At 42.7% G+C, this 25,672-nt stretch overlaps 1 protein-coding gene across 1 annotated transcript in view; it reads right to left on the bottom strand.

The window, feature by feature from the left end:
- TDRD12 (tudor domain containing 12) overlaps positions 1-25,672 on the bottom strand; it is a 123,565-nt gene that overhangs the window by 71,430 nt on the left and 26,463 nt on the right. Inside the window, exons 12-17 of the mRNA XM_074968717.1 lie at positions 23,605-23,681; positions 22,679-22,739; positions 21,163-21,267; positions 15,842-16,027; positions 13,512-13,668; positions 2,800-2,927 (exon numbers count right to left, since the gene is read on the bottom strand). Coding sequence (XP_074824818.1) covers positions 2,800-2,927; positions 13,512-13,668; positions 15,842-16,027; positions 21,163-21,267; positions 22,679-22,739; positions 23,605-23,681 — 714 coding nt within the window. The remainder of the gene's footprint in view (positions 1-2,799; positions 2,928-13,511; positions 13,669-15,841; positions 16,028-21,162; positions 21,268-22,678; positions 22,740-23,604; positions 23,682-25,672) is intronic.

Below are 25,672 nucleotides of genomic sequence, written 5' to 3'. Positions count from 1 at the left end.
TTACTCTCCAGGACCACCAAACAGCGTTTAGCAACGGTGATATGTACATACACCACGGTAGGAATCTGGGTCTGTGGCGGTCTCCAGAAGTTAAAGAGCTGTCCAGGGCAGCATCTCATAGGGTCCTCCTTTGACGAAAAACAAAAAAAGACCGTAAGAGGGTCCGTTCAGAGAAAGCTACTGAGAAGACGATGACCTTGACAGAAGGAGCTACTGGGGTCTGGGGAACGTGGAGGCCAAGACAGAGTGGCAAGTGACACTCCAGAAGGGTCTGAAAAACCCAAAGACATGGCTCAGCAAACAAAGAAGTTCTAGTAGGGAGATAGTTAATAGTGGACAAGAACAAGTAATTAGCAAGGTGGAGGGAGCCACCCGGAGGCTAGACAAGAGAATGCATATGCAATATCACAGTGGTGAAGTAAGGTGAGCTTGGGGCATGCTGCTACCACAGGAAAACCCACACAGGAGACAAAACAGGCCAATGCTGAACCAACCTGAATTTGAGAAAGGGAAAAACATGTCCATATAATTCAGTGCTTTTTTAGGGAGCGGGGACAACTTGGGACCCTTCACTTTCACTTGACTAACTTTGACATCTAAACTGGTGCAGACACATTCCAATACATTTCACTATATGAAACACTTATAATACTACGGTGTAAAAAACAGATGAAATACCCCAAGTGTTACCACTCCCAATTTCCATCAGGACCATGATTCCTTGAGTGGAAAAAGATGCTTCTGAGTAGCCAAGGTTTGTCAACATTTTATCAGAAAAGTCTGTCCTCCACTCTGGCAGTACAGAACAATAATGTACCCCTAGTGACACCTCAGAATCAAGAAAATACAAGGGTATCATACCTTTTTCCCACCACATATTGTGGAAATATCTTTTTTTGAGATGAGGTATCAAATACGGCACACAATATTCTGAGGCCATACCTGGCATTATCACTTTTCTTGTGATATTCTCCATCCACTTCCCTATGGATCTTAACACTTTCTTTGCTTTTTTCATCTACATTCAATTCACTGAGCTGTTCACAATGATGCCCAGGTCAGCCCACTGCCAGCAGTGGCAGTTTGAATAGAAAATGAGGGAAAGGTTCATGTCCAACAGACAGTACTTCAGAAGGCCAGAAATTTAAGGGCTAGAAAGTACTAACATGTCACACATTAAGATCCCAACCAAAAGTGGGAATTATGAGACGATATTTTTAAAGGATATAAACTTATGAAGTCTAGAAATATACAGAACAATTTTAATAGTAGGCAAAGGCAATCCCAATTGTCTTTGATACGTGGACCCACTAAGGATACCTTGCTTGTACACCTGTAATTAGGTACCAAAGAAGTCTATGTGCAGAAAACTCAAGAATTGGCTAAGCCATGCTAAAAGCTATTTTCTTTCTTGAAACTCTCTGCCATCTTTCTATCACAGAGACCTTTTAAAGATATACTGTCTTCCACTTCCATTGAAAACTTCTGACTAAAGAAGCCTCAGTCACAGCAGGACCTAAGCAGAGAAATGACCTCCTCACCTCATAGCATTTTCTGGTATACTAGCCTTAAAGAGACATTAGCATCTGAATAATATGAAAACTCCACAATTCCTTCAATACAAACATAGGAAGACAGGCTCACACCCTGCAAGTGTCTCTTTCTGGGGATCCTGCTTTGTTGAGCAAGAACAATGACCAATATTGCCAGTTCCAAAGAAAAACTTTAAGGTTAAGTCTGCTCATAGGAAGTTTAAAAGGCTCCTCTGCCTGGAAAACACTTCCCCTCCTATAAAGAGCTGGGGAAAAAAAACAAACCACCATGCATATTGACAGGGTATAAGGGCCTGCTTCTAGGAAATAATTAAGATAGAAGACTCTTGAGTTTTGCACCATTAAGTTCATAATAGCTAGCCTTTGTCTACCCTTTCATCTAGCCGCCAGAAGAGGGAACTCATACTTTCGTGGAGAATACTGGAGTGGGAGAAAGTTGAGAGGTATAAGATGCAACAATTAAGTCCCCTGAAACTGGAATTCTAAAAGGGAGTAGAAGCCAGGGACTCTTCTACATGTCTTTCAAAAGACAAATTCACAAATTTATCTGTAAAAAAGCTTAGGTTTCCTAACAGAAATTTTTGGACCCCCTGAATTTGGTGTGTGGTAATGTCTGGTTGAACTCATTTCTGCCTTGCATGCCATGAAGACTGAGGGGCATACCATGAAGACTGAGGGGCCTGCCAGTCATAATCCAAAGAAGAGACCTCAATGGAACAATTACTGGAGAGGGGTCCTTTTAGCAGCGGTGAAAGTAGTCTACTTAAGAAGAGGACATCATGCTAGTCCCATAAATTAGGTATTTCCTTTTCTACTCTTCAGAGACAGTAGCCACCACACTGAAAAAGCAGCTGATCTTTGGGGGAGTGGAGGGTCTCCCATAACGCTTCTGAGAGTAGTGAGGAACAGCCAGAATAAGATGGAGGTGAAAGGGAAGGGAGAGAGGTGTGGGGAGAAAGCCACATCAGCATTTGCTTTATCTGAAAAAGAAACCCATTGTTCAAAATCGGTGGAGATTTAGCAGCAAAAGTAGGTTTTGTTTCTTTCTTTTAAACCATGTAATATGTCTTCACATCCAGGGGTGGTTGTTTTTTAAATTCATGCCACACTTGGGCATTACATCATGGGATGTAATTTTTATTTTTATACAAATTTCATATTTATACCCTGTCCCCCACCCCCTTTAAAGGCTTTAAAGTCATATATTATTGAAGTAATGTATTATCTGAATGTATACCATACTCACTTGTTTGCTAGCTTCAGAGAACAAGTTATCAACTTCATCAAAAACAAGATGACAAAGTCTAAGAAATAATAAGCTATGGTGTTCAAGCAGTCTCAAAAGGCTGTGTGGTGTAGTTACAATCACTTCACCTATATTTTAGAAGAAAAGAGTTAACACTCATCTTTGATTTGTAATGTTTTCTATTTTCAAAAATACTATATCATCAATTAAAACATTACAGTAATCATAAAATTGGGCCATTTTGTTTGCGATTAATAGCAATTATTAATCTTTTCAAACCATTTTTATACAGTCCATTTTTATACATTTTATACAGTCCATGGTCTCAATCTTTGGCTCCTGGTCTGGCAGGACAAAATAGCTGAAAAATTGTCCTAAAGGGACAGCAAAGGATCCTGCCCCCTGCTGAAGGGCAATTCTTGGGTGATTAAAGCCACAATAGGTGGCCCTACGCCACCCAATCCCTCTCCCCATCTCAGGTGCATGTCAGGAATGGAGCGATGGGAGGGATGTGGTGGGAACGCAACAACCAAAGTAACTAAGAGCAGTATGCCAAGAAAAAAAGAATTATTTATATATACCTGAGCTGTTAGCGTTCTTTGAGATGTGGATGCAGACATGTATTCCACTTAGGTGTGCCCAGTGAATCAAAGCCAGAGAACTTTACCTAGCAGTACCCATCAAAGCAACGCTCTTGCTCTCTGGCTGAGTAGCCCCTCCCATGACTATACACAGGGGGTGGTGCCCCCACTCTCCTCACTACCTTCACATCGGAACCCAAAGCTGGAAATGCTGATGCAGAAAGGAGAAAGGGTGGGTCGTGAAGTACACATCTGCAGCTACATCTCAAAAAACAGTAACAGTACCAGTAAATAACTGTTTTTTCCTCTAAGAGGTTGCAGATGTGTATTATACTCAGGTGAATCACAAGCAGTAGTGATAGAAAGTGGGGCTCAGAGTCTATTTGAACAAGGACTGCAGAACTGACTTCCCCAGATTTGCATCACATAACGTTTGGCAAACAATCTTCCATGTATATGTAGCAGTCCTGCAAATGTTCAAAACTGAAATATTGCTGAAGAAAGTTATCGATGTTGCTTGAGCCCTGTGGAATGAGCCCATAAAGTCTGTGGGGGAGTGGTTTGAGCCACTTCATAAGCTGTGGTAACGCAGACAGTAATCCATCTGGAAATCATCTGTCAGACACCAGCTGACCTTTCACCCGATCCTCAAAAGCCTAAGGTAAGAAACTAAATAATACAGTTCTTCCCAGACAGAACACCAAGCACCCTCTCACACCCAACATATGAAGCTGCTGTTCATCTTCATTCAAGGTGTGGCTTAGGAAAGAATACAGGGAATAACTTGGTTAAGGTGAAACTGCAAAACTACTTTGGACAAAAAACTTCAGATGTGGCCTCAAGGTCACTTTGCCTCTGAAGAACTGAGTACAAGGCAGCCCTGCCAGAAGTGCTTACATTTTGCTAACTATCCTTTCAGAAGTTATAGCAATAAGAAAGGCGGTTTGCTGGAAAAGCAAAGCAGAGACAATGAGCAAGTTGGTATTGGCTCAAATAGAGGACCGTTGAGGTCAGTCAGCATAGTACTGAGGTCCCACAATTGGACCCCTTTCTTCATAGGTGGAAACAGGTATACAGTCTACCTGAGAAATCTCACTATCATGGGAGTTTGAGAACACTGGCCTCCCTTGGAACGCTGAGATCGCAGTCACTAAGAGCCAAACCCAAGGACTTCAAATTTAACAAATAATCCACAATATCCTGAACATGAGCTAACATCAGTATAATTCCTTTAGCTATTGACTAGATGGAAAACGCTTCCACTTGGCCAAATAGATAGTCCTAGTAGATTATTTTTCTGGTTGCCTTTTGTTGCAAATGGGTTGACCAACAGGGTGCCTCATTCCCTGACAATGCTGCTCTTCAGAGACCTCTCATGGTCCTACTCAGATCATCCACCAACTAGTTCTGAGACTCTGGTAAGTGAGAAGCTGTGCACATCTTCTTTGAGGCAAAAAGTGCAAAGCTTCATTAATTCTCGACAAAGCTGGCTGGAGAAGGCTCCTCTTTGTTTGTTCACATTATACATTGCAGTGATATTGTTGGTAAGAACGTGTACTGCTGCTCCCCGATCTGATCCCAACAGGCTCAGCAGGAACTGAAAATAGCTCGAAACGCCAGTACGTTGATGTGAGAAGAAGCCTCTTGTTCCAACCACAAACCCTGAATCTTTTATGTCCCTAGATATGCTCCCCAACCTATTGTGACGGCATCAGTGACTACATGCCTGGTTGGCAGAGGATAGGCAAAGGGAACACCCTGACATCATTGTTATTTTCTGCCCACCATTGTAGAGAATCCAGTTATCTCGGGAGGTACACTCAGACAAGCTTGTCCAATGATTGCCAATTGAGTGATAGACCACCTCAACTATCATGCAGAGGACAAAGAGGTGATCTTGCATGCTGAACCACGTAAGTGCACGTGGCCATAACTTGAGGTACACACGGACCATGGTCGAAGCATGAGATTTGAGGTCCAGACAAAGATGAGCTATCTAGAATCACCTGTGTGGGACAAAGGCCCTCTAATATGTAGTCTAATGTACCCCAATGTACTCAATTTTTTGAGCTGGAATCAACTTTGACTTTGCTTTGTTCAAAATCAATTCTAGCTGTCTGAAGAGGTGCAATGTGATACGCACCTGACGAACTACTTGTTCAGATCTGTCCTTCACCAACCAATTGTCCAGGTACAGGAAGATATGAATTTCTTTCCCCTGGAGACAGGCTGGTACCACTGTCATGTATTTGTTAAAGAAGCATAGCATCAATGACAGGACAAAGAGAAGAACTGTATACTGATAATGTTGACTTCCTGTGGCTTAAGAGAATAGCCACCTAGAAGGTGGTGTCCTGGAGACTGAGGGCACCAAACCAGTCACTGTGATTCAAGGCCCAAAGAGACAATGCATTTGATGAACTTGTTGAGACCACAAAGAGCAAGAATAGGCCTCACCCCTCTCACGGATGTGGGGATCAGGAAGTAATGGGAGTCCCTTTCCCTGATGCTGCAGGGAGACCTCCTCTACAGCCCCCAATGAACACAGAGTCTGGACCTGCTGAAGGAGCAGTGACTCATGAGGAGTCGTCCCAGAAAAGGGCCAGGATGGATGGATAGGTAGGAATTGAATGGCACAGTGCTTAGGACCAACTGTCTGAGGTTATTCAGTCCCAAGCACGGTGGATGTGGGGACAACCTGTGCCCATAGGGAAGGGAGAGTCAATGTGGCTGCTTGCCAGATGAAGGACAAGCTGGCTGGTTAAAGCCCACACCAAAAGACCTTCTCCTATCAACTTCTGTTTTCTCTTGGAGAAGTCGTGTTGCCTTTAGGATAAGAAGGCTGTTTAAAATACTGCTGTGAGCATGGATGGAAGTGTTGTTTCAGATGCCCATAATGATGTCTTTTTACTGATGGGGTATAAACCCCTAAGACTGTGACGTGGCCCTGGAATACTTAAAAGAATGTAAGTCTCATCTGTCTTTTCCGAAACAAAGACCGCCTGCTAAATGTTAAGTCTTCTATTGTCTGTTGCACATGCAGAGCAATGCTTGAGTTCTACAGCCAAGAAGTCCTCCTCATTGTCATAGTTGAGGGCATAACCCTAGATGAGGTGTCCGCCACAGAGAACACTGACTGCAGCGGTATTTTCCCCACAAAACAGCCCTCGGCCAGGAAAGACTTGAACTTCTCCCTGGTATCTTAAGGTAATTTATCTCTAAATTGAGACAGTGAATTCCAATTTACAAAGTCATATTCAGACAAAAATGCCTGCTGATTAGCAATGAGCATCTGCACAGATAACAGAGTACACCTTGCTGCCCATTAAAAGTCAAACTTTTTAATCTCTTTCTCTTTAGGCATAGACATATCTGCCTGATAAATCCGCTCCCTAGTCACAGTCACCACAAGGAAATTGGGAGCTGGGTGAGAGTAGAAACTCAAAATCTTTCATGGGGATGTAGTAACATTTGTCAGTATGTTTCGGTGTAGGTGGCACAGACACTGGCATGTGCCACAGGGACTTTGCTAGTTCCAAGAGTCTCATTTTCCAGGAAGGCTAACTTTCCCACAGCTGAAGGCTGCAGAATGTTCAGCAATTTATGGGTGCACTCTTGAATAAGATCAGCTTGGATACACAAAGCTGCCAACATATCCTTAGAAGGTCCTGATAAACATTAGTCTTCCAGAATCAGGAAGAATGAGTCCGGGACTATGGAGTCATCTGGCAAGGAGGATGACAGAGGGGGTGGAATAAGATCCTCATCCTGAAGCAAAAGTTGTTCCTCTTACAGCGTTGGAAATTCAGCAAGGGCAATATCAGCTTGAACCCACTGTCTTGAACTACTCAAGATAGTTAAGTCCAAAACAGACTGTGAAGAGTTACAAAGGGATCTCACAAAACTGGGTGACTGGGCAACAAAATGGCACATGAAATTCAATGTTGATAAATACAAAATAATGCACATTGGAAAACATAATCCCAACTATACATATAAAATGATGGAGTCTAAATTAGCTGTTACCATTCAAGAAAGATCTTGGGAGTCACTTTAGATAGTTCTCTGAAAACATCCACTAAATGTACAGCAGAGTCAAAAAAACAAACAGAATATTGGGGATCATTAAGAAAAAGATAGATAAGACGACAGAAAATATCATATTGCCTCTATATAAATCCATGGTACACCCACATCTTAAATACTGCATGCAGATGTGGTCACCCCATCTCAAAAAAGATATATTGGAATTGGAAAAGGTTCAGAAAAGGGCAACACAAATGATTAGGGATATGGAATGGCTTCCGTATGAGGAGAGATTAATAAGACTGGGACTTTTCAGCTTGGCAAAGAGACGACTATGGGGGGATATGATAGAGGTCTATAAAATCATAACTAGTGTGGAGAAAGTAAAAAAGGAAGTGTTATTTACTCCTTCTCATAACACAAGAACTAGGGGTCACTAAGTGAAATTAATAGGCAGCAGGTTTAAAACAAACACAAGGAAGTATTTCTTCACACAACACACTGTCAACCTATGGAACTCTTTGCCAGAGGATGTGAAGGCCAAGACTGTATCAGGGTTCAAAAAAGAACTAGATAAATTCATGGAGGATAGGTCCATCAATGGCTATTACCCAGGATGGGCAGGGATGGTATGCCTAGCTTCTCTTTGCCAGAAGCTGGGAATGGTCAATAGGGGATGGATCACTTGATGATTTACTGTTCTGTTCATTCCCTCTGAAACACCTGGCATTGGCCACTGTTGGAAGACAGGATACTGAGCTAGATGGATCTTTGGTCTGACCCGATATGACCGTTCTTATGGAGGCAGAAGGTGAAGGACCAGACGATTTAGTGACCTCAGTCTAGAACAGCAGTTCTCAACCAGGGAACCACGGCTTTCTGGGGGTCCTGGAGCCCTTTAAGGGGACCGAGGGTCCCCACAGCCAAAACGCAAAGCCCAAGCCCCAGCGCCCCACACGGGGCTGAAGCCCCGAACACCGGCGTCCCCGGCAGGGCTGAAGCCAGGAGCCGCAGAGCTGAAGCTCAGATCCCTGGCACCACTCACAGGACTAAAGCCAAGAGCGGCGGGGCAGAATCTCTGAGCCCCGAGCCTTGGTGCTCCCCATGGTGCAGAAGCCCTGAGCCCATGGGCAGAGTTGGGGTATGGAGGGTGTTTTCCCCTAGAACTGCAGCTCAAGAGCAAGGCAGTCCTGGGGCAACTCGGAGACGGGAAGCCGGAGTCGGCCAGTGCGAGGCTGCTGCTGATCTGGCTGGTCCCAGGGATCAGGCAGCCACAGCGTTCCCTCGTCTTCTGCTGCTGCTGGTGCCTGGGGTTGCTCCTCTGCTCCCAGCCCTCTTTGCTCCCACAGAGGCAGCCAGTAAGAGCTGCCCAGGTGGGGGGACCCGGCTTTGTGGCTGGCAGAGCCCACTGGGAACCGGGACCGCAGGGGACCCATCCCAGCACACAGCCCCTAGTTCCTCTCTCCCTACCCCTGAGCTACCCCCCTACCCTCACACAGCACCTAGACACCCCTCTCTGCACCCTGAGCTACCCTCCGCCATCTGCACACAGCCTCTAGCTACCCCCTCCCTGCACCCTAAACGGTTTTCAAACTTTTTGAGCTGAGTCCCCTCTTTGAATTATAATTTTTGTTTGCCCAGCCCACCCCGACAGGCTGGGTGACCTGCTGAGGTGAGTCAGGGGGTGGAGGTGGCATTCCCTCCCTGGACCCCACCATGTGAAGCTAGCTCGAGCCCTGCTGGTCCCTGCTCCCCCGCAAAAACAGAAGTCAAACTACACCTATGCCCAAGGTACATGCCACAATGCCCCCCCCCCCCGAGCTGCCCTGGGCCCTGGAGTTTTTATAGCATGTGGGGGAGGGGCTCAGAAAGAAAGATTGAGAACCCCTGGTCTAGAATACAACTGAGATCTTGAAAAACGTGCAGTGGTCCATGGATGCCAAGGCAGCCAATGTGGAAATGAGTACTGTACCAGAGGCCAATCTCTCTTACCTTCTGATCAATCTTGGTACCATTGACAGTCCTTCATAGGAGGTCTAGAGGATTTGCAAGACCAAATCCTGGAAGGAGACAAAGAAGCAACAGCTGATCCCAAGCTGGAGTATGAAGAGCATCCCAAATAGCCTACCGTTAACAGAGGGACCAAATCTGCTGGGGCTACCAAATGCCGCACCTCTGTTTGAGATCCAGTGATGCATCAAAGCAATACTGTAGCCAGCGCAGTCACTGACTAGCAACCCAAAGCTGTAGCAACAGCTGGTAGCCGAAAACGACTGATGCTGGAGTCACAACAGGTACCAAGGAGGAGGTTGGTACTGGATCAGGAATCAGTCCTGCAGATGTTGAGATCCTGGTTAGTGAAGTTGTGGGCACTGAAGATGGTATTAGTACTGAAGAGGGATGTCTCAGTGCCAACGATGGGACTAGGTTCACCACTCTAGCAAGTCTCCCTGAAGCAACCACCCAGGGTACGTCAGGAGTACCATTCCAGAAGAGGATTCCTGAACCAGTCAAGTGTCTGAGACGGAAAGACAAAGTAAGTCAGCTGCTGCCTGGTACGCCAACGGGTTTGAGACTGTCGGTGCTGAAAGTGACGTTGGTACTGGACTCAAAGACCATTCAGCAGACAGCACAGGAGTTGACAATACGGTGCAGATCTGGTTTTGCCTCAGTACTGGAGACCAGGCAGACAACGCTGCTCTACATGAGACATCAGGTGAAAGATGGGAGTGTCCCATGCTTCTCCTGAGGAAGAGTCTCTTTGAGCCCTAGAATGGGTACAACTAGTGTTGAGTTTTCGTTTTTGAGGGATCAGAGCAAGGGGATGTTAGCCGATGGCCAGGGATGTTTGGTGAGGTGCCAGCTATGCCCGTTTTATACCATCCGTGACTTTAACCGCTAGGACGCACTGTCCCTTCGCGGCGGGCAGCCCGGGCTAGGCTGACGGATGCCCCAAGGTCCTAATCACCCGTGACTTTAACTGCTAGAGCTCAGAGCTCCTTCACAGCGGGCAGTCAGGATTGACTGACAGGTGCCCCAAGAGTTTGCCCCGTGGAGGCGGCACAACTCAACGCTAGGCTCTTAGTACTCTCACCTAATGGCCAGGCTTCATAGCCAAAACGGCTGAGGTTCTTTAATTGTGTTGGCTGCTTTACAGTAAACCAGAGAAACAAGTCAGGCTTATGCACAAATGGTTACCAAAATTTATTAAACTAGATTCTAATCCTGTGGTTACAAAATTGCTAGTGCCTACTTATTTAAATGTAGAGATGTTACACACACAAACAAGTTACAAAACTGAAGCCACAATCCCAAAAGAAAACAAAGTATATGGAGCTCTATTTCAAAATGTGTACACTAAAGATAGGAGATCAGGTGTGGGAGCTTCTTACCCTCCTTGCATCTCTCGATTCCAGCGGTGCCAAGCCAGGATCGGTCACTCAATTCCGCGGAAAGACGAATAAGGGACAAGGCTTAGGGACCCTCTTAGCTGCAGAAGCCTTGGGAGGCTGTCACTTATCTGACCAGCAGATAGATAGTGAAAAGCACTCAAAAATCATGGTGCTGTAGGTCCCCTACTTATACCTCTGTACTCCTTTATTCTCTTTCTCCTTTCTTATGCCAAATTGGGGCTGGTCTGTCTGGGCGACGCCAGCTCTCGCAAGAGTAGTTTACATTTGCAAGGGAGAGAAACAATAAGTGTCGACTACTGGACATTCCTTTTATTAGGGTAAATATTTTCCCACCTAGGATGTTGGTGCGTGTGCATCATGCTATTTAGTAGGGGCTAAGAGCCATGTCTGTCACAGCGCCTCTGCCTGCTGTGAGCCTAATCGTTGTATATGTTCCCAGAGGCACATTGTAGCAGCACACCTGTGCTTCTCACAGCTTCAAAGGCTGTGCTGGAATTCATGTTAAGTGCCCTGTTGTTTTGGCTTCCGTTTCCCAGCAATGCTGGTCTGAGATGGGGGGGGCTGGCTGTCTGGCTACAGGGGACCACTCTCTTCTTTTCCAAGGAGAACAGTCTGAATCTGGCAGACTATTTGAGGTACACACCAGCTATGGAGACTGATGGGCCTGGCAATCCACAGAAGGCCCTGACGGCAAAACTGGCCTCACAGTAAAATAATGAGGTGTTATTTTAAACGCAAGCTCTGTGGGATCTGATTTTCTTTATGGAGCAACAAATGGAGCACTTTTCTTTATATGCCCCTCTCCTACACACAACCACCACCACGCTGGCTCTTTGGAATAGCCATCCCACACGAAGGACAGTGCTTAAACCCTGGTGAGGGCTTAGCAAAAAAACCCTACAATAAACAGGATAATTCCTAAAGTAAATACTAGCCACTAACTACAAGGGTAGTGCTAACTATTTACAGACAATTTCATTGTTGTCTCTCAGAAACTGTGAGGTAAATATCAACTGCAAGGGGGTTGGGCAGGAGCCACCCTAATATATTCCTGGGAGGGGCTATGAGGGCCAGAGCCCCACCCCTATGGGTACTGCTAAACAAAGGTCTCTAGCTTGAATGAGCTGGGTGCACACACACCAGAGTGGAATACACATCTGCAACCACTTGAAGAGGAACTATTTCTGTCCCAAGCAGCCTTGGGATAGGAGGGACGTAAGACGATGGCTTAGGGTCATATGCCCCTCCCTTTCACTAAGCAGAGATGGATTCAGCCAACATGTAAAACCAAACATAACTTCTACAAATCATCACCACACTATGTAGACTAAACAGTAGTCTCTTCTTAGGAAAGTCATTCACAATTTGGAAAATTGTGAATGAAGTGAATAGTTGTAGCTACATAGCTGTACTTCTATATCTGGTTCTAGTAAATCTAGTTTTTTTTTAAATTAACGTTTATGGGAGGAAAAATCATAGTTGTATTACACTAGAGTCTAGAGATGGGCTGAGACTTGCAAAGAATTAGTAAGGAAACACAAAATTCAAATCTATTATAATGATCACTCAACAAAAGTGATAATTATGCAGACATTTATGATATAAAGAATACTCAGACTGAACACACAAACCTACCACCAGTTGAGAAACAAGATTTATGTTTGTCTCAATCAAGCCCTGAATTCACTCATTAGGGACTTCAGATAGCATGCATGATACAAGAGAGCAGAAAGCCAAAACAGGCCATTTTAAAAAAAACGTTTAAAAGTTTGTTTCCTGTTTGTTATTCTCCATTCTAGCAAAAAAAGCCACCAGCATTTTTTTAAATTTAGCGAACAATCCTCAACAAAAAGCCAAAAAAAGGTAACTAAATCTGAATGCAAACAACAATGAATAAAGGGATAGAGATAGTAAAGTGGGTTAATAGACTAGCCTTCTACAGCTAGAAATATTGGTTCAAAGTGACAATGGTCATGAGTATGAGTTTAGGGGTACACATCTGCAACTAGCGCCTTCACACATTCTTCCACGCTGTCCCTAATGCACAGACTGCTCTATTCATATCCATCTGCACACCTATTGCCTTTCCAGCCTTCAAATCTTTACAACATACTTTCATTTTAATACCCAATGCAAATTGTCTAACATTACTAGTTAGGGCAGGTAGCCTATTCATGATTCATTAACAGCTCTTGCCCCTTTTATGTTTAAAAAAAATTGAAGCCCCAGCATGAAGTCTGGTAAATAACTGTCTCATTTTTTTTCATCAGTGGACATCTTTGTGCCTCACATAAACAACAACAAAACTGCTAATCTCTAAGATTGAGAGGTGTAGAACTAATGTCCCAATTCAGCAAGATACTTAAACCACCTGCCTAGCACTCCGAAGCACATGAAGTAGTGTCATATACTTTAATGACGTCTTAAACAACAGAGGCATTATAGGTAAGGACTTAGATGCACTGGCAGAGCAGCATGAGGATTTTTCACTGCACCAGCATTAAGCTCTACCAAGTGCCACTAGTCCACCACTTTCATGGAATTCCAAAGCCACACATGCTTTGTCAAATTTTATTGTCGTTACTGCCCTTTAAAATCACAGACTTACAAAACATGAAGCGTAAAAACACTTTGCAAATTTAAGATAACCCCTATCATTTTACAGCATAAATAAGCGGTAAAAAATTCTTACATCCTCTTTGAAGTTTCATATTTTTGGCTTCTTCTTTATTCAGTCCTAATAATATCAACACTGGATGAAGTGGCCTGGAGCATCTGCCATATTTTTCCAATAATTCAAAAACAAGTTGTGCTTTCCTCCACCCAGGACATACGATTAATGCTATTGGCTGTAAACACACACAACAAAAGAGACATCAGTTCACACAATTTCCGAGTTTAGGACTAGAAAAGTTTAGAATGCTAGAGGACAGAAGATCAGTAATAAGTCTTGTAAGGCAGAAATAAAATTTGCAATATGAGTGATTTTTCTAAAATTGTAAATTAAGCTGTTCAGTACAGTAGGTTCTCTCAAATTGTTACGTGCAAATAGTGTAGGTCCCAGAGGGATGGAGGATTAGAGGAAAGGCTAACTAGAGCAGAACAGGAAGCACAATTCCACAGAATAAGCAACAAAACAATAGATATGCATGATCAAGTCATGGCTACTTGACTACTGTACTATACACATTATAGCTCAGGTTTTCAAATGAGCCAAAATGCATCCTTCATTTCTACAAACACAAACTTCTCTGCAAACAAACACTTAAGAAATGCTATCCCCTGCACATGTAGATAATATTTAGATATTTAAAAAAAAAAAACATGTTATGCCCCACATGCATGCAGGTGATAGTGCTTGAATTGTGTGTGCATGTTTCCATGCACCCAACTTTTTGGAAGTTTGGCCCTAAATGACCAATCACCATGCAAAATCAGGAACTCAGTTTTCAGTGATTAGTGAATGTGGGACAGATCTTCCAACTGGTTGCCTTGCTAAGCTATTCTACTAACACCTAGCCTTGGTCGGCCAAAGATGTGTCCAGAGCCCAAGAATAGTGGGCTCCAGGCAAGGGCTTTGCTCCACATACAGGTCCATACTGACGTGGCAATAATGCGGGTAATTCAGATCCTGGCTTCTGTGCTTCAAAGAGCCAAATAATGCACATACTTTTTGAAAGGCTGAATTCAGGACATACAAAACTCAGCAACTCCAGAGAACTTCTACTGTAGCACTGTAAGCTTCAGATCCAGAGGTTCTGCCACCCATCTAATGATATCTTGAACAGTCAAAGTCCTCATGTGAAAAGGTAGAAGACAACCCCACATTAGCACCAGGCAAGGAGAAAGAGGAGATCCCAGGTGGTCCTCACTCCCCTTTATTCCCTGTGATATTTTTACATAGATTTCCCATCTGATGAAAAGAGTGATGGAGGACTAACCCCCTCTTGTGAGGGTCCACAACCACACAGTTCATTCAGAAAGTCACTCCCTCTGAAGTCTTCATAGAAAACCTCCATACAGAAGAGCTACCCACAGATGGTTTGTTTCTATCTCTTCCCCATCTGCATTTTACATATAAGCTATTTAATTCCTAAACAGTGAGTACCAGTCCAAGTGAGGCTCCATAACAGTGTCTCCACTTCTGCCACCATTACAAAGTTTGGCCCTTCATATTAATGAAGTGGCATAACAGAAATAAATCTTTTCTTCTGCACAGTCACAATACATCTCAGAGAATCAACATTACCTATCTAAATACGGCAATGCAGAACTTTTCAGTAATCATAAAAACCTTTCTTGAAGGGTCCCAAAGTGCTCTATACAAAATATCCAAAGTATAGACAGACAGCATTTATAATCTATAATCTGAAATACAGATACCTTTAGAGTGAAATCTAGGAGCATTTAACAGCATACAGCAACAGTTACACAACAGGTAAGCACAGGGAAAGAAAGAAGTTACTTACTTTGTGCAGTAACTGGAAATCTTTGAGAGGTATTCCCTATGGATGCGTCACTTTAGGTGCACATAACCAAAGGTGCATGGAGTGCATGCAAACCTGATATGGAGCACCCACAGGGACACTACTTCAAAGAAGAATATCTTATCCAATGAAACTGCAGGGGAAATTTAGATACTTAAAATATTTTATCCAACTAGGAGTATCACCAGGATATTAGGGTTATCCCCTTTTTACTTAATATGCAATGAAATATAAAGAAACGTTTTATAAAAGTTGTTAATGAGCTGGATAGGGACACAACCTTATACATCTTGTTTAATCTCTCTCAGAGATGTGTCTAGAACAGTTACATAGATGTAATCTACCAATTTTTGGAAAATGAAGAGTTTGAGGCATATTTCAACTGCCTTTGCATTACAAATTATTCTTGAGTTGCCTAGGTTTTATACTCCTAATGTGAGCATATTTTCAAATGAAACTCTGTGAAGTCACTTACACTTTAAATTAGAAAAAAATGGCACTGTCTTGTAAAATAAACATTTTTTATTTTACTTACTCCATTCCTAGTTGGCAGAGACTTGTAGCAGCTCCCTGATTGTAAAAATGTAAGAATGGGTGGAATATACAAAAAAGGATCATTTCCATGATGAGAAATGACAACTGAATCACATCCACGAGCTATTGGTGGCCAACAGTAAGATTCTGTGAGATTAGGACCTAGAAATTTATTCCGGAGAAGCTCCTACAATAAATAAATAAATAAATAAAAACGAAAAGTGTTATGTCAAAAAAGTTTGGGGCATTTAAGTGCTTAATTTTGAATGTATTCTTAAAAAAAAAAAGATGTAAAGATCTGAAATATCTAAAAAGGAAGAAACAAATGCAACATATATTTTTCTTAGGTCAACGTATTTAACTTTTGTGGTGAAAGCTTGTTTCACTGTATTTTACCTCCACTTTTGGATCACTTCTTGCCCCCAAAGGAGGATCCTTCAATCATGATTTCTTAGACCCACATATACAGTAACTATAATGTACATAAAATGTCAAGCAAACAGATTACACATGATGGAATGACTGACATTTCTTTTCTAAACATGAGAAGGTATATGTACAATCTAGAAGTGCTTCAGAATGTCCAAAAACATTACTTGCACTTGCTTTAAATGGCCTAAGGCCTGTTCAAAAGTATTACTAAATCACTTTCATACCAATTTTTAAATGTAATTATGCTTTCTAAATTTAAGTTTAGAAATTTAATCTAAATTTCAATGGGGCTGATTTGAAAAACAGGCTACTCGCCCTATGCAGTAACTGAGGTTCTTTGAGATGTGTCCCCCTATGGGTGCTCCACTTGTGGGTGAAGCAGTGCCCCCTGCACTTAGGATCAGAAATCTTCATCAGCAGTGCCTGTTAAACCACATATTGTGCACCACCCCACTCTCACGCTATGAGCTGGACATATGTCTAGCACTGTGCAACCCAACTGCCCTCAATTCCTTCTCTGCTGCAGAGCGTACATTTTCAGCTCCAAAGCAGAGGGGAGGAGGATGGGTAGTGGAACACTCATGGGGACACACATCTCAAAGAACCTCAGCTACTGCACAGGACAAGTAACCCTCTCTTCTTCTTCTTCAAGTGATGTCCCTACAGGTGCTCCACATGTAGGTGACTAGAAAGCAGTGCCCCAATTGGAAGGCTAAGGCTTCAGAGTAACATTTACTGCTGATGATAGGACAGTATGTCCTAGGAGAGTGTCTGCTATGGTGTCATGCATAATACTGTAGGGATGTGCAAAAGTGTCTGTTGATGCGCATGTGGCAGCTTTGCAAATGTCAGCAAAGGAGACATTCTTGAGAAAAGCTATCAAGGGGGATTGTGAATGTGTGGAATGTATTCTAATTGCAGGAGGAGGCTATTGTGAAGTTCGTAATCTGAATGTCTACATTGCAGGATACACTTGGAAGGGCGTTGTTTAGAGATAGATGTGCCTCTGGATCTTTTGGTGGTTGAGAGGAATAATTGTGGTTATTTTCAGAAAGGTTTAGTCCTGTCTAAGTAGAATACTAATGCTCATTTCAGGTCTAGGGTGTGTAGTGTTGCCTCCTGTTGGTTACTGTGAGGCTTTAGGAAGAAGCAAGAAAGGTGCATTGGTTGATTGAGACGGAAAGATGATGGAATCTTGGGTAAAAATCTTGGATATGGGCATGAAAAATGGTTACTCACCTTCTCGTAACTGTTGTTCTTCAAGATGTGTTGCTCATGTCCATTCCAAACCCACCTGCCTTCCCCTCTGTCGGACTAAGCAACAAGAAGGAACTGAGGAGGCAGTGGGTCGGCAGGGACCTATATTGACAGCAGTTTTGCAGTGCCATAGCTCCTGAAGCTTGCTTGTCTCAGTCTCCAGACCTGACACAGTGCCAATGGCTGTAGGTCTGCTTGGTTAGGATCTTTAGACCATTTCTTCATTCCAGTTCAGGAAGTACTTGGACAGGCCCTGGATCTATGTCCCCTGTCAGAGGATGTTGAGGCAACTGACCTTACAGAGGATAGTGTTCTCACAGACTGTGCCTCAGAGTGAGGAGGAAGCCCGTTTCTTCTCTTCAAGAGAAGCAGGGAATGAGGATAGGCAGACAACCTGGCAGAGCATGAGGGCCTCACAGGAGGGGAGTCTGGGCCCAGGTCCAATGCAGGTCACAGTGATTTCTCCATGAGGAGAAATTTTAACCAAATGTCCCAGTCTTTTCTGGCTCTGACTGTTATGCCATGGCACCAAGACACTTTTGTGGGACGTGTCCCTCTCCCAGGCAGCAAATACACTGTGGGTTGCTGTCCATTACCAAGAAAGCGGCCCCAGAGTGGCATACCTCTTAAACCCTGGGGATCTGGGCAGAAGGGTGAGGGGAAAAAGCTTCCTGGTCTACTCTACTGAAATTGCTGTAAAGGTAAAGTAAAAACAAAAAAAAATGTTTTTTTTTTAGATTGAAGAAAGGAGTATTAGTACTAACTACACTACAACTAACAGGTAAGGCACTAGCTATTGAGGGAACAGGAGAAGCAGGCTTTGCTGTGGATTCTACCCCAGACCAAAGGTGGCAGAGAAGGAACTGAGGGCGGTCGGAACGTACAGTGCTATATATACACATCATGCTCACAGCACAAGAGAGAGAGGTGCGCATGTGTGGTCTGATGGGCACTGATGATGAAGATAGTCAATCCCAGGCGCTGCCACACCTGCAACAGTAGCCCCCACAGGGACATTATTTAAAGAACCACTGCTTAGGAACCATTCTGAGGCCAGCGACCATCAATGAGATCCTTTTGATCAAATAAGCCAAAGTAAAATCAGTGAGGAGACTGACCCACTATGAAAAATTCAACCAGCTCCATATACTTCGACAGGTTTCAGAGTAACAGCCGTGTTATTCTGTATTCGCAAAAAGAAAAGGAGTACTTGTGGCACCTTAGAGACTAACCAATTTATTTGAGCATAAGCTTTCGTGAGCTACAGCTCACTTCATCGGATGCATACTGTGGAAAGTGTAGAAGATCTTTTTATATACACACAAAGCATGAAAAAATACCTCCTCCCACCCCACTCTCCTGCTGGTAACAGCTTATCTGAAGTGATCACTCTCCTTACAATGTGTATGATAATCAAGTTGGGCCACTTCCAGCACAAATCCAGGGTTTAACAAGAACGTCTGGGGGGGGGGGGGGGTAGGAAAAAACAAGGGGAAATAGGTTACCTTGCATAATAACTTAGCCATTCCCAGTCTCTATTCAAGCTTAAGTTAATTGTATCCAATTTGCAAATGAATTCCAATTCAACAGTTTCTCGCTGGAGTCTGGATTTGAAGTTTTTTTGTTGTAATATAGCAACTTTCATGTCTGTAATCGTGTGACCAGAGAGATTGAAGTGTTCTCCGACTGGTTTATGAATGTTATAATTCTTGACATCTGATTTGTGTCCATTTACTCTTTTACGTAGAGACAGTCCAGTTTGACCAATGTACATGGCTGAGGGGCATTGCTGGCACATATCACATTGGTGGATGTGCAGGTGAACGAGCCTCTGATAGTGTGGCTGATGTTGTTAGGCCCTGTGATGGTGTCCCCTGAATAGATATGTGGGCACAGTTGGCAACGGGTTTTGTTGCAAGGATAGGTTCCTGGGTTAGTGGTTCTGTTGTGTGGTATGTGATTGCTGGTGAGTATTTGCTTCAGGTTGGGGGCTGTCTGTTTCCCAGGATTTGTGAGAGTGTTGGGTCATCTTTCAGGATAGGCTGTAGATCCTTAATAATGCGTTGGAGGGGTTTTAGTTGGGGGCTGAAGGTGACGGCTAGTGGCGTTCCGTTATTTTCTTTGTTAGGCCTGTCCTGTAGTAGGTGACTTCTGGGACACCATCACAGGGCCTAACAACATCAGCCACACTATCAGAGGCTCGTTCACCTGCACATCCACCAATGTGATATATGCCATCATGTGCCAGCAATGCCCCTCTGCCATGTACACTGGTCAAACTGGACAGTCTCTACGTAAAAGAGTAAATGGACTCAAATCAGATGTCAAGAATTATAACATTCATAAACCAGTCGGAGAACACTTCAATCTCTCTGGTCACGCGATTACAGATATGAAAGTTGCTATATTACAACAAAAAAACTTCAAATCCAGACTCCAGCGAGAAACTGTTGAATTGGAATTCATTTGCAAATTGGATACAATTAACTTAGGCTTGAATAGAGACTGGGAATGGCTAAGTCATTATGCAAGGTAACCTATTTCCCCTTGTTTTTTCCTACCCCCCCCCCCCCCAAGACATTCTTGTTAAACCCTGGATTTGTGCTGGAAATGGCCCACGTTGATCATCATACACATTGTAAGGAGAGTGATCACTTTAGAGAAGCTATTACCAGCAGGAGAGTGGGGTGGGAGGAGGTATTTTTTCATGCTTTGTGTGTATATAAAAAGATCTTCTACACTTTCCACAGTATGCATCCGATGAAGTGAGCTGTAGCTCACGAAAGCTTATGCTCAAATAAATTGGTTAGTCTCTAAGGTGCCACAAGTACTCCTTTTATTTTTGCATATACTTCTCTTGGATATAGTTGGTGTTGAATGAAATAATAAACTGGGTGTATTTAAAAGCTTTTGTCCACTTCACAAAAAAACCAAACTGACCCTTATCATCCAGTCATTGAAGGATTTGTTGAGATAATATGTTCAATAATGGGATCTGAATCGCACCTGAACACATTTAAAATTACCCTGAAGTTATCAGTGGATGAAGTGAAAATGGAGGCCATGAAAGGAAGGATCTCTGTGCTAAAAGTAGTAGCTAGGCACTCAGATAATAAAAGATTCCATCCTCTCCCATTCTAAATTCTGAGAAAAAGACACTACTGTCATCAGCACCTTCCCTGTCCATCCCCTGCTTATTGCTGGCTTTGGCCCCCAAAACAGTTCCCCAGGAATCTGGCTCTCCATGTTAAGCACAGGGAATTAAGCACAAATGTATTCCCCTCTATGCCTCTTGGATGAAACACATATAGGCGAATACCCTTTTCCAAAACAGAGGTTCCCAAAAGAGGCTGGGAGGGTCTGCCATTTCATTGTTGGAGCAATTCTCTGTTTCTTCTATCTGTATCATAAAATAAGCAATCTCCTAGCTCCTGCCTTCACCAAGAAATAGAGGCGGGGGCTGGAAATTTGAGAACTGAGTCTGAAAGTAGTATTTTTTTTTAAATGAATACACTTGCTGTTCACTCCTGCCCCACTTTAAAAAATTTGAGTCCTTTATTTGAGGAGTTTGCTGGGGCATCAGAACTATCCTTTAATATATTCAGTGTATCATACAATAAATGTTAATATTACCTTTTTCAGATCTACCAAAAGTGGTGTTGTTTCAAGAGTTGAACGTGGCTCTATTTTGTTGCTGAGAACAATGGGAGGTTGTTCTGTATTGATCTTCTGAAACTCCTGAAAGTACACACATCATTTAGAAAACACTAACAAAAACGTAATAAAAAGTATGTAATAAAAAGTTTTTATTTCATATGCTACCCCACAAAAGTGGCCAAAGAGTACATTTTATTTAAATTTTACATTTTTAGGAAAGAAATTATGAGTAAGAAAGGCTACTCGCCAGTTTAATTGCTTCTGCATATTCCCACTAGTATAGCTCAAAGAAAGTGGGACTCTACATACTTTTTTCATGTGCTCAGTCTTAAATGTTCAGCTGAATAGTTGCATGATCCCATTAGGCATTGCATTTCTAGATGGATTCAAAACAGAGATTATAGTGGCATGCATAATGAAAATGGGAATGTGCAGAGGCAATTTTTGAAAATCCTATTTATTTTAATAATTTGCCAAAAATCTGCACACCTTTTCTTAAGCATGTAGACTCAGTGCGCTTGCATGGTTGTTCTTGTTAGATTATGAACTAAAAAAAAAAGCCTGTCAACATATTAAAAATCTGGGCTAACCAACAAAGTCTCCTTGTTTGTTTTCCTAAAGGAGTAAGAAATCTTCATTTGTTAACTGGAAACATCTCATTTTCCTCTCCCATCCACTACACAGATTCTGGCTGCTCTTAGTTACTGTTTACAGGACTAAGAACTTCTGGGCACAAATCTGAGAGCAGTTAATGGACAGCCCCCATGTTGTCCATTCAAATAAAATTTTCACTATTAGCCAAGGGGTCTGTACTTTTAAAAATATTTTATTCAAGACGACATTCTGGGGTACAGATGAACTTGCTCTCCCACTTTGAAATGGGATTTACAAGAACTTTGATACAAAGGTTTTACCATATAGTCTCCATGTAAGCAACAGTGTATTCTTTGCTGAAACTTCCTAAAGTAACAATCCTTAGTCATTAAAAGTTGATATTCAAATAGAAAACTCTAAAAATTCAGTATATTTTAGAATGATGAACTAAGATTAATTTTTAAGACAAACTCTGTCCAAAAATTATGCTATTTGGAATATATGTGAAGTGTCTGCACATGTAATATTTTCAGATATAACATAACCAAAAAGCATGCGTGAATTCCAGAAGTTGCTCTCATAAGTCTATCTGAATCACATCTACCTAGAGCAAATCTACACAATTATAAAGTATTATCACATTTCAATTACACAGAAAACAATATGAATGCCAAGATAAATGCTAACAATTGGGGTTCTGAATATGAGGTCATGATGATACACATCTTGTCTAATGATAATGCCATTGTTGTGTCCTATTAAATTTTTTATAAGGAAGTATTCAATATATTTTAAAATACGACTCATTTGAAAACAAACAATGTACAATTACAAGGCCATAAAGAGCTTAGTAGTGAAGTGTATACAATAAAAATATGAAGTTAAGTTTTAGAAGTACCTGCTGTTCATAATGATCATCATCAGTTTTCAACGAATCAGGATTCAAAAACTGCAGGAGCCTGAAAAAGTGTTCAATTATTAAATCCAACACTTATGAAACAGTGATGTCCTTTTCCAAACACCATCACAACCAGTTTTTAACTTCACTTAAAATTATATATACATTAATATGCTGTGAAATATTTCAAATGTCGAGCATGTATGCAAAGACTTTAAATTCCCTTTAAAAAGCTGAAGAAATTCACAAGAAAACAGAAATTGTTGTTACTAATAAATCAAGACGTTCAGAATTTAATACTTGCCTTTGACCTATAACAATCAGTTAAGGGAACCACCACTCAAATCTCAATAGCTAATTTCTGAAGATACAGAAAACTAAATCAAACTTAATCCAAGAAAAAGGGGGTTTGAAATTTCAAAAAGGGAAACAACTGACCAAGTCTGGCTTCAACTGCCAAATTCACTCACTTAGCAAGTGCATGAAAAGAAAGCTACGTATTTAAAAGGAAAAAGGGGGAAAATATACTTCACGAAGCCATTTTTTGCATTCTGTTCTTTATCTCCTTTAGTTGTCTTCTAATTATGTTTTCATTTAATGCACTAGAATAAAAGTTATGGCATGAATTTAGAGAGATACAAAAACAGTTACAAAAGACTTAAAATTCATCTAACATAGAAGAGACATGCCAATACTTACACTTAGTTCATGTTTGACTAGCTAAACTGTATCCAATTCTCTGTTTAAATGTAACCACTAGTTTTACTCCAAATATGAACCACCACCATCAACAAATCCCCCCCAAAAAGCTAAGTTCTCTTTTAATGGCCTCAAAAAATTGGCTGAAAACACTCTGGGATTTTGTATTATTGTTACATACAAAAACTGTAAACACAAAAAACCGCACAATAATACTTGAACCATACCTGTTTACCTGCACAGTAGGCTGCACAGAAATATTTATATTTTCTTTAAAAGACAAACCCACAGTTGCTCTGACAGTCTAACAAAACAAGACAAAAAATAGATAAATATGCTGTCACTGCCCTGAGGAAAAACATTTTAGAAAATCATTATTCCATGTGAAAAATTACACATGATAAAATTTGTTTTGTTTCTCATGCAAGACCACCACCACTTCCAGCTAAAAAAACAAAAGCTGCAATTCACCAATAACGGCCAGAGTAAGACAAGACAAAGTTAATTTCACATTTTTGAAAAAACAGAACAGAACAAAAAATAGATAAAAGGCAACAGAAATAGATAATTTTTGTTTCAGAATTAAGAGAAAATGCAAACAGATTAATAATTCATGCCAACATTATCAGAACACTGAAGATATTTTAAAAAGTTAGACATTCAGACTATTGCAGTTAAAAAGGCTTAAACACTAAATAAATCCAGAAATTAATCAGTTACCATACCAACACCAACCTTAAAAGGATATACTCACCCAAAATATAGGTTGCTTCACAAAATGGGATGCCTGTCCTCAAATCCCCTGAGTATTTTTGTGGCTTTAAAATCAAATTCTCCTATTTTTTTTTTTTTAAGTATTTTCCCATGATACTGTGTGAAAGATCCACACAAAAGAACAAGGGAAACAGACTGACTATATTAGGGGTCTCAAACACGTGGCCCGCGGGGCTATTTTCTGCCCCCCTCTCCCCCAGCACTTACCTAGAGCAGCTCCGGCCTGGCATGCACCGGGGGCAGGGCAGGCTCCCTGCCTGCCTGTCCTGCCCCCGCGCCGCTCTGGGAAGCGGTCGAAACCTGGGGTGGGGGGGCACAGGGGTCTGTTTGTTGCCCTTGCTTCCAGGCACCACCCCCCATAGCTCCCATTGGCTGCGGGGAACGGGGAACCACGGCCAATGGGAGCTTCGGGGGTAGTACCTGGAGGAGCGGCCAGGGCAACACACACAGCCCTCTGCCCCCACTCCCCCAGGTTCCGGCTGCTTCCCAGAGCAGCGTGAGGGCAGGGCAGGCAGGCAGGGAGCCTGCCCTGCTCCCAGTGGGCACCGTGCTGAAGCCCACCCCCGAACCCCTCCTGCAGCCGAACCCCCTGCCCTGAGCCCCCTGCACTCCCTGCCTTGAGCCCCCTGCTGCACCCTGCACCCTGACCCCGTGCTGCACCCCTCACCCACCCCACACCTCAACTCCCTGCCCTGAGCCCCCGCCACACCCTGCACACCTCCTGCACCTCAACTCCCTGACCTGAGCCCCCGCCACACCCTGCACACCTCCTGCACCTCAACTCCCTGCCCTGAGCCCCTGCCACACCCTGCACACCTCCTGCACTTCAACTCCCTGACCTGAGCCCCTGCCACACTCTGCACACCTCCTGCATCCCCTGGGGGCAGGGAAGGGGCAGGGAGGGGGCAGAGTTGGGGTGGGAATTCAGGGAAAGGGTTGGAATGGGGGCAGGGATGGGGTGGGAAGAGGCGGGGCCTCATGGAAGGGCTGGAATGGGGGTGGGGCCGGGGGGGGTGTCAGTGATGCAGCCCTTGGGCCGATGTACTAGTCCTCACGTGGCCATCGTGGTCATTTGAATTTGAGACCCCTGGACTATATAAAGAAACAGTGAAACTGACTACGCATGAAGTGTTGTAATATGCTACCTGGCGAGGTAGCAAGTAAAAGTTTTTCTGACAGAAATAAATTAGTGTCCTTTTACCTCTGTTCCTTACCCCTGACTGCCATTTCACATCAAATTTTCACATGTGAGCTACAACTTCATGGCTGCAAATGCAACAGAGAAACAGATGCGTGCGTACATACAAATAAAAGTTCAAGTGACAGAGTCTATGAGCCTAGAGACCCGTTCTCTTGACAAGTATATATCAGCTGAAGATTCATGAAGCAAGCCCTCCAAGAAGTCTGATTTGGGGAAAATTTGAATGTTGGTTTGAGATACAATTATTCAAGCTACTACTAAATATTAATGTATTAGGTGTTGTACTCTTCACTGTGTTACATTAATGAAAATATTGAACG

Source organism: Natator depressus, chromosome 12 (genome assembly GCF_965152275.1).
Source record: "Natator depressus isolate rNatDep1 chromosome 12, rNatDep2.hap1, whole genome shotgun sequence".
NCBI classification, from domain to species: Eukaryota; Metazoa; Chordata; order Testudines; family Cheloniidae; genus Natator; species Natator depressus.
Note: the sequence above shows the minus strand (reverse complement) of the source record. Positions and strands in the feature narration are given on the sequence as shown.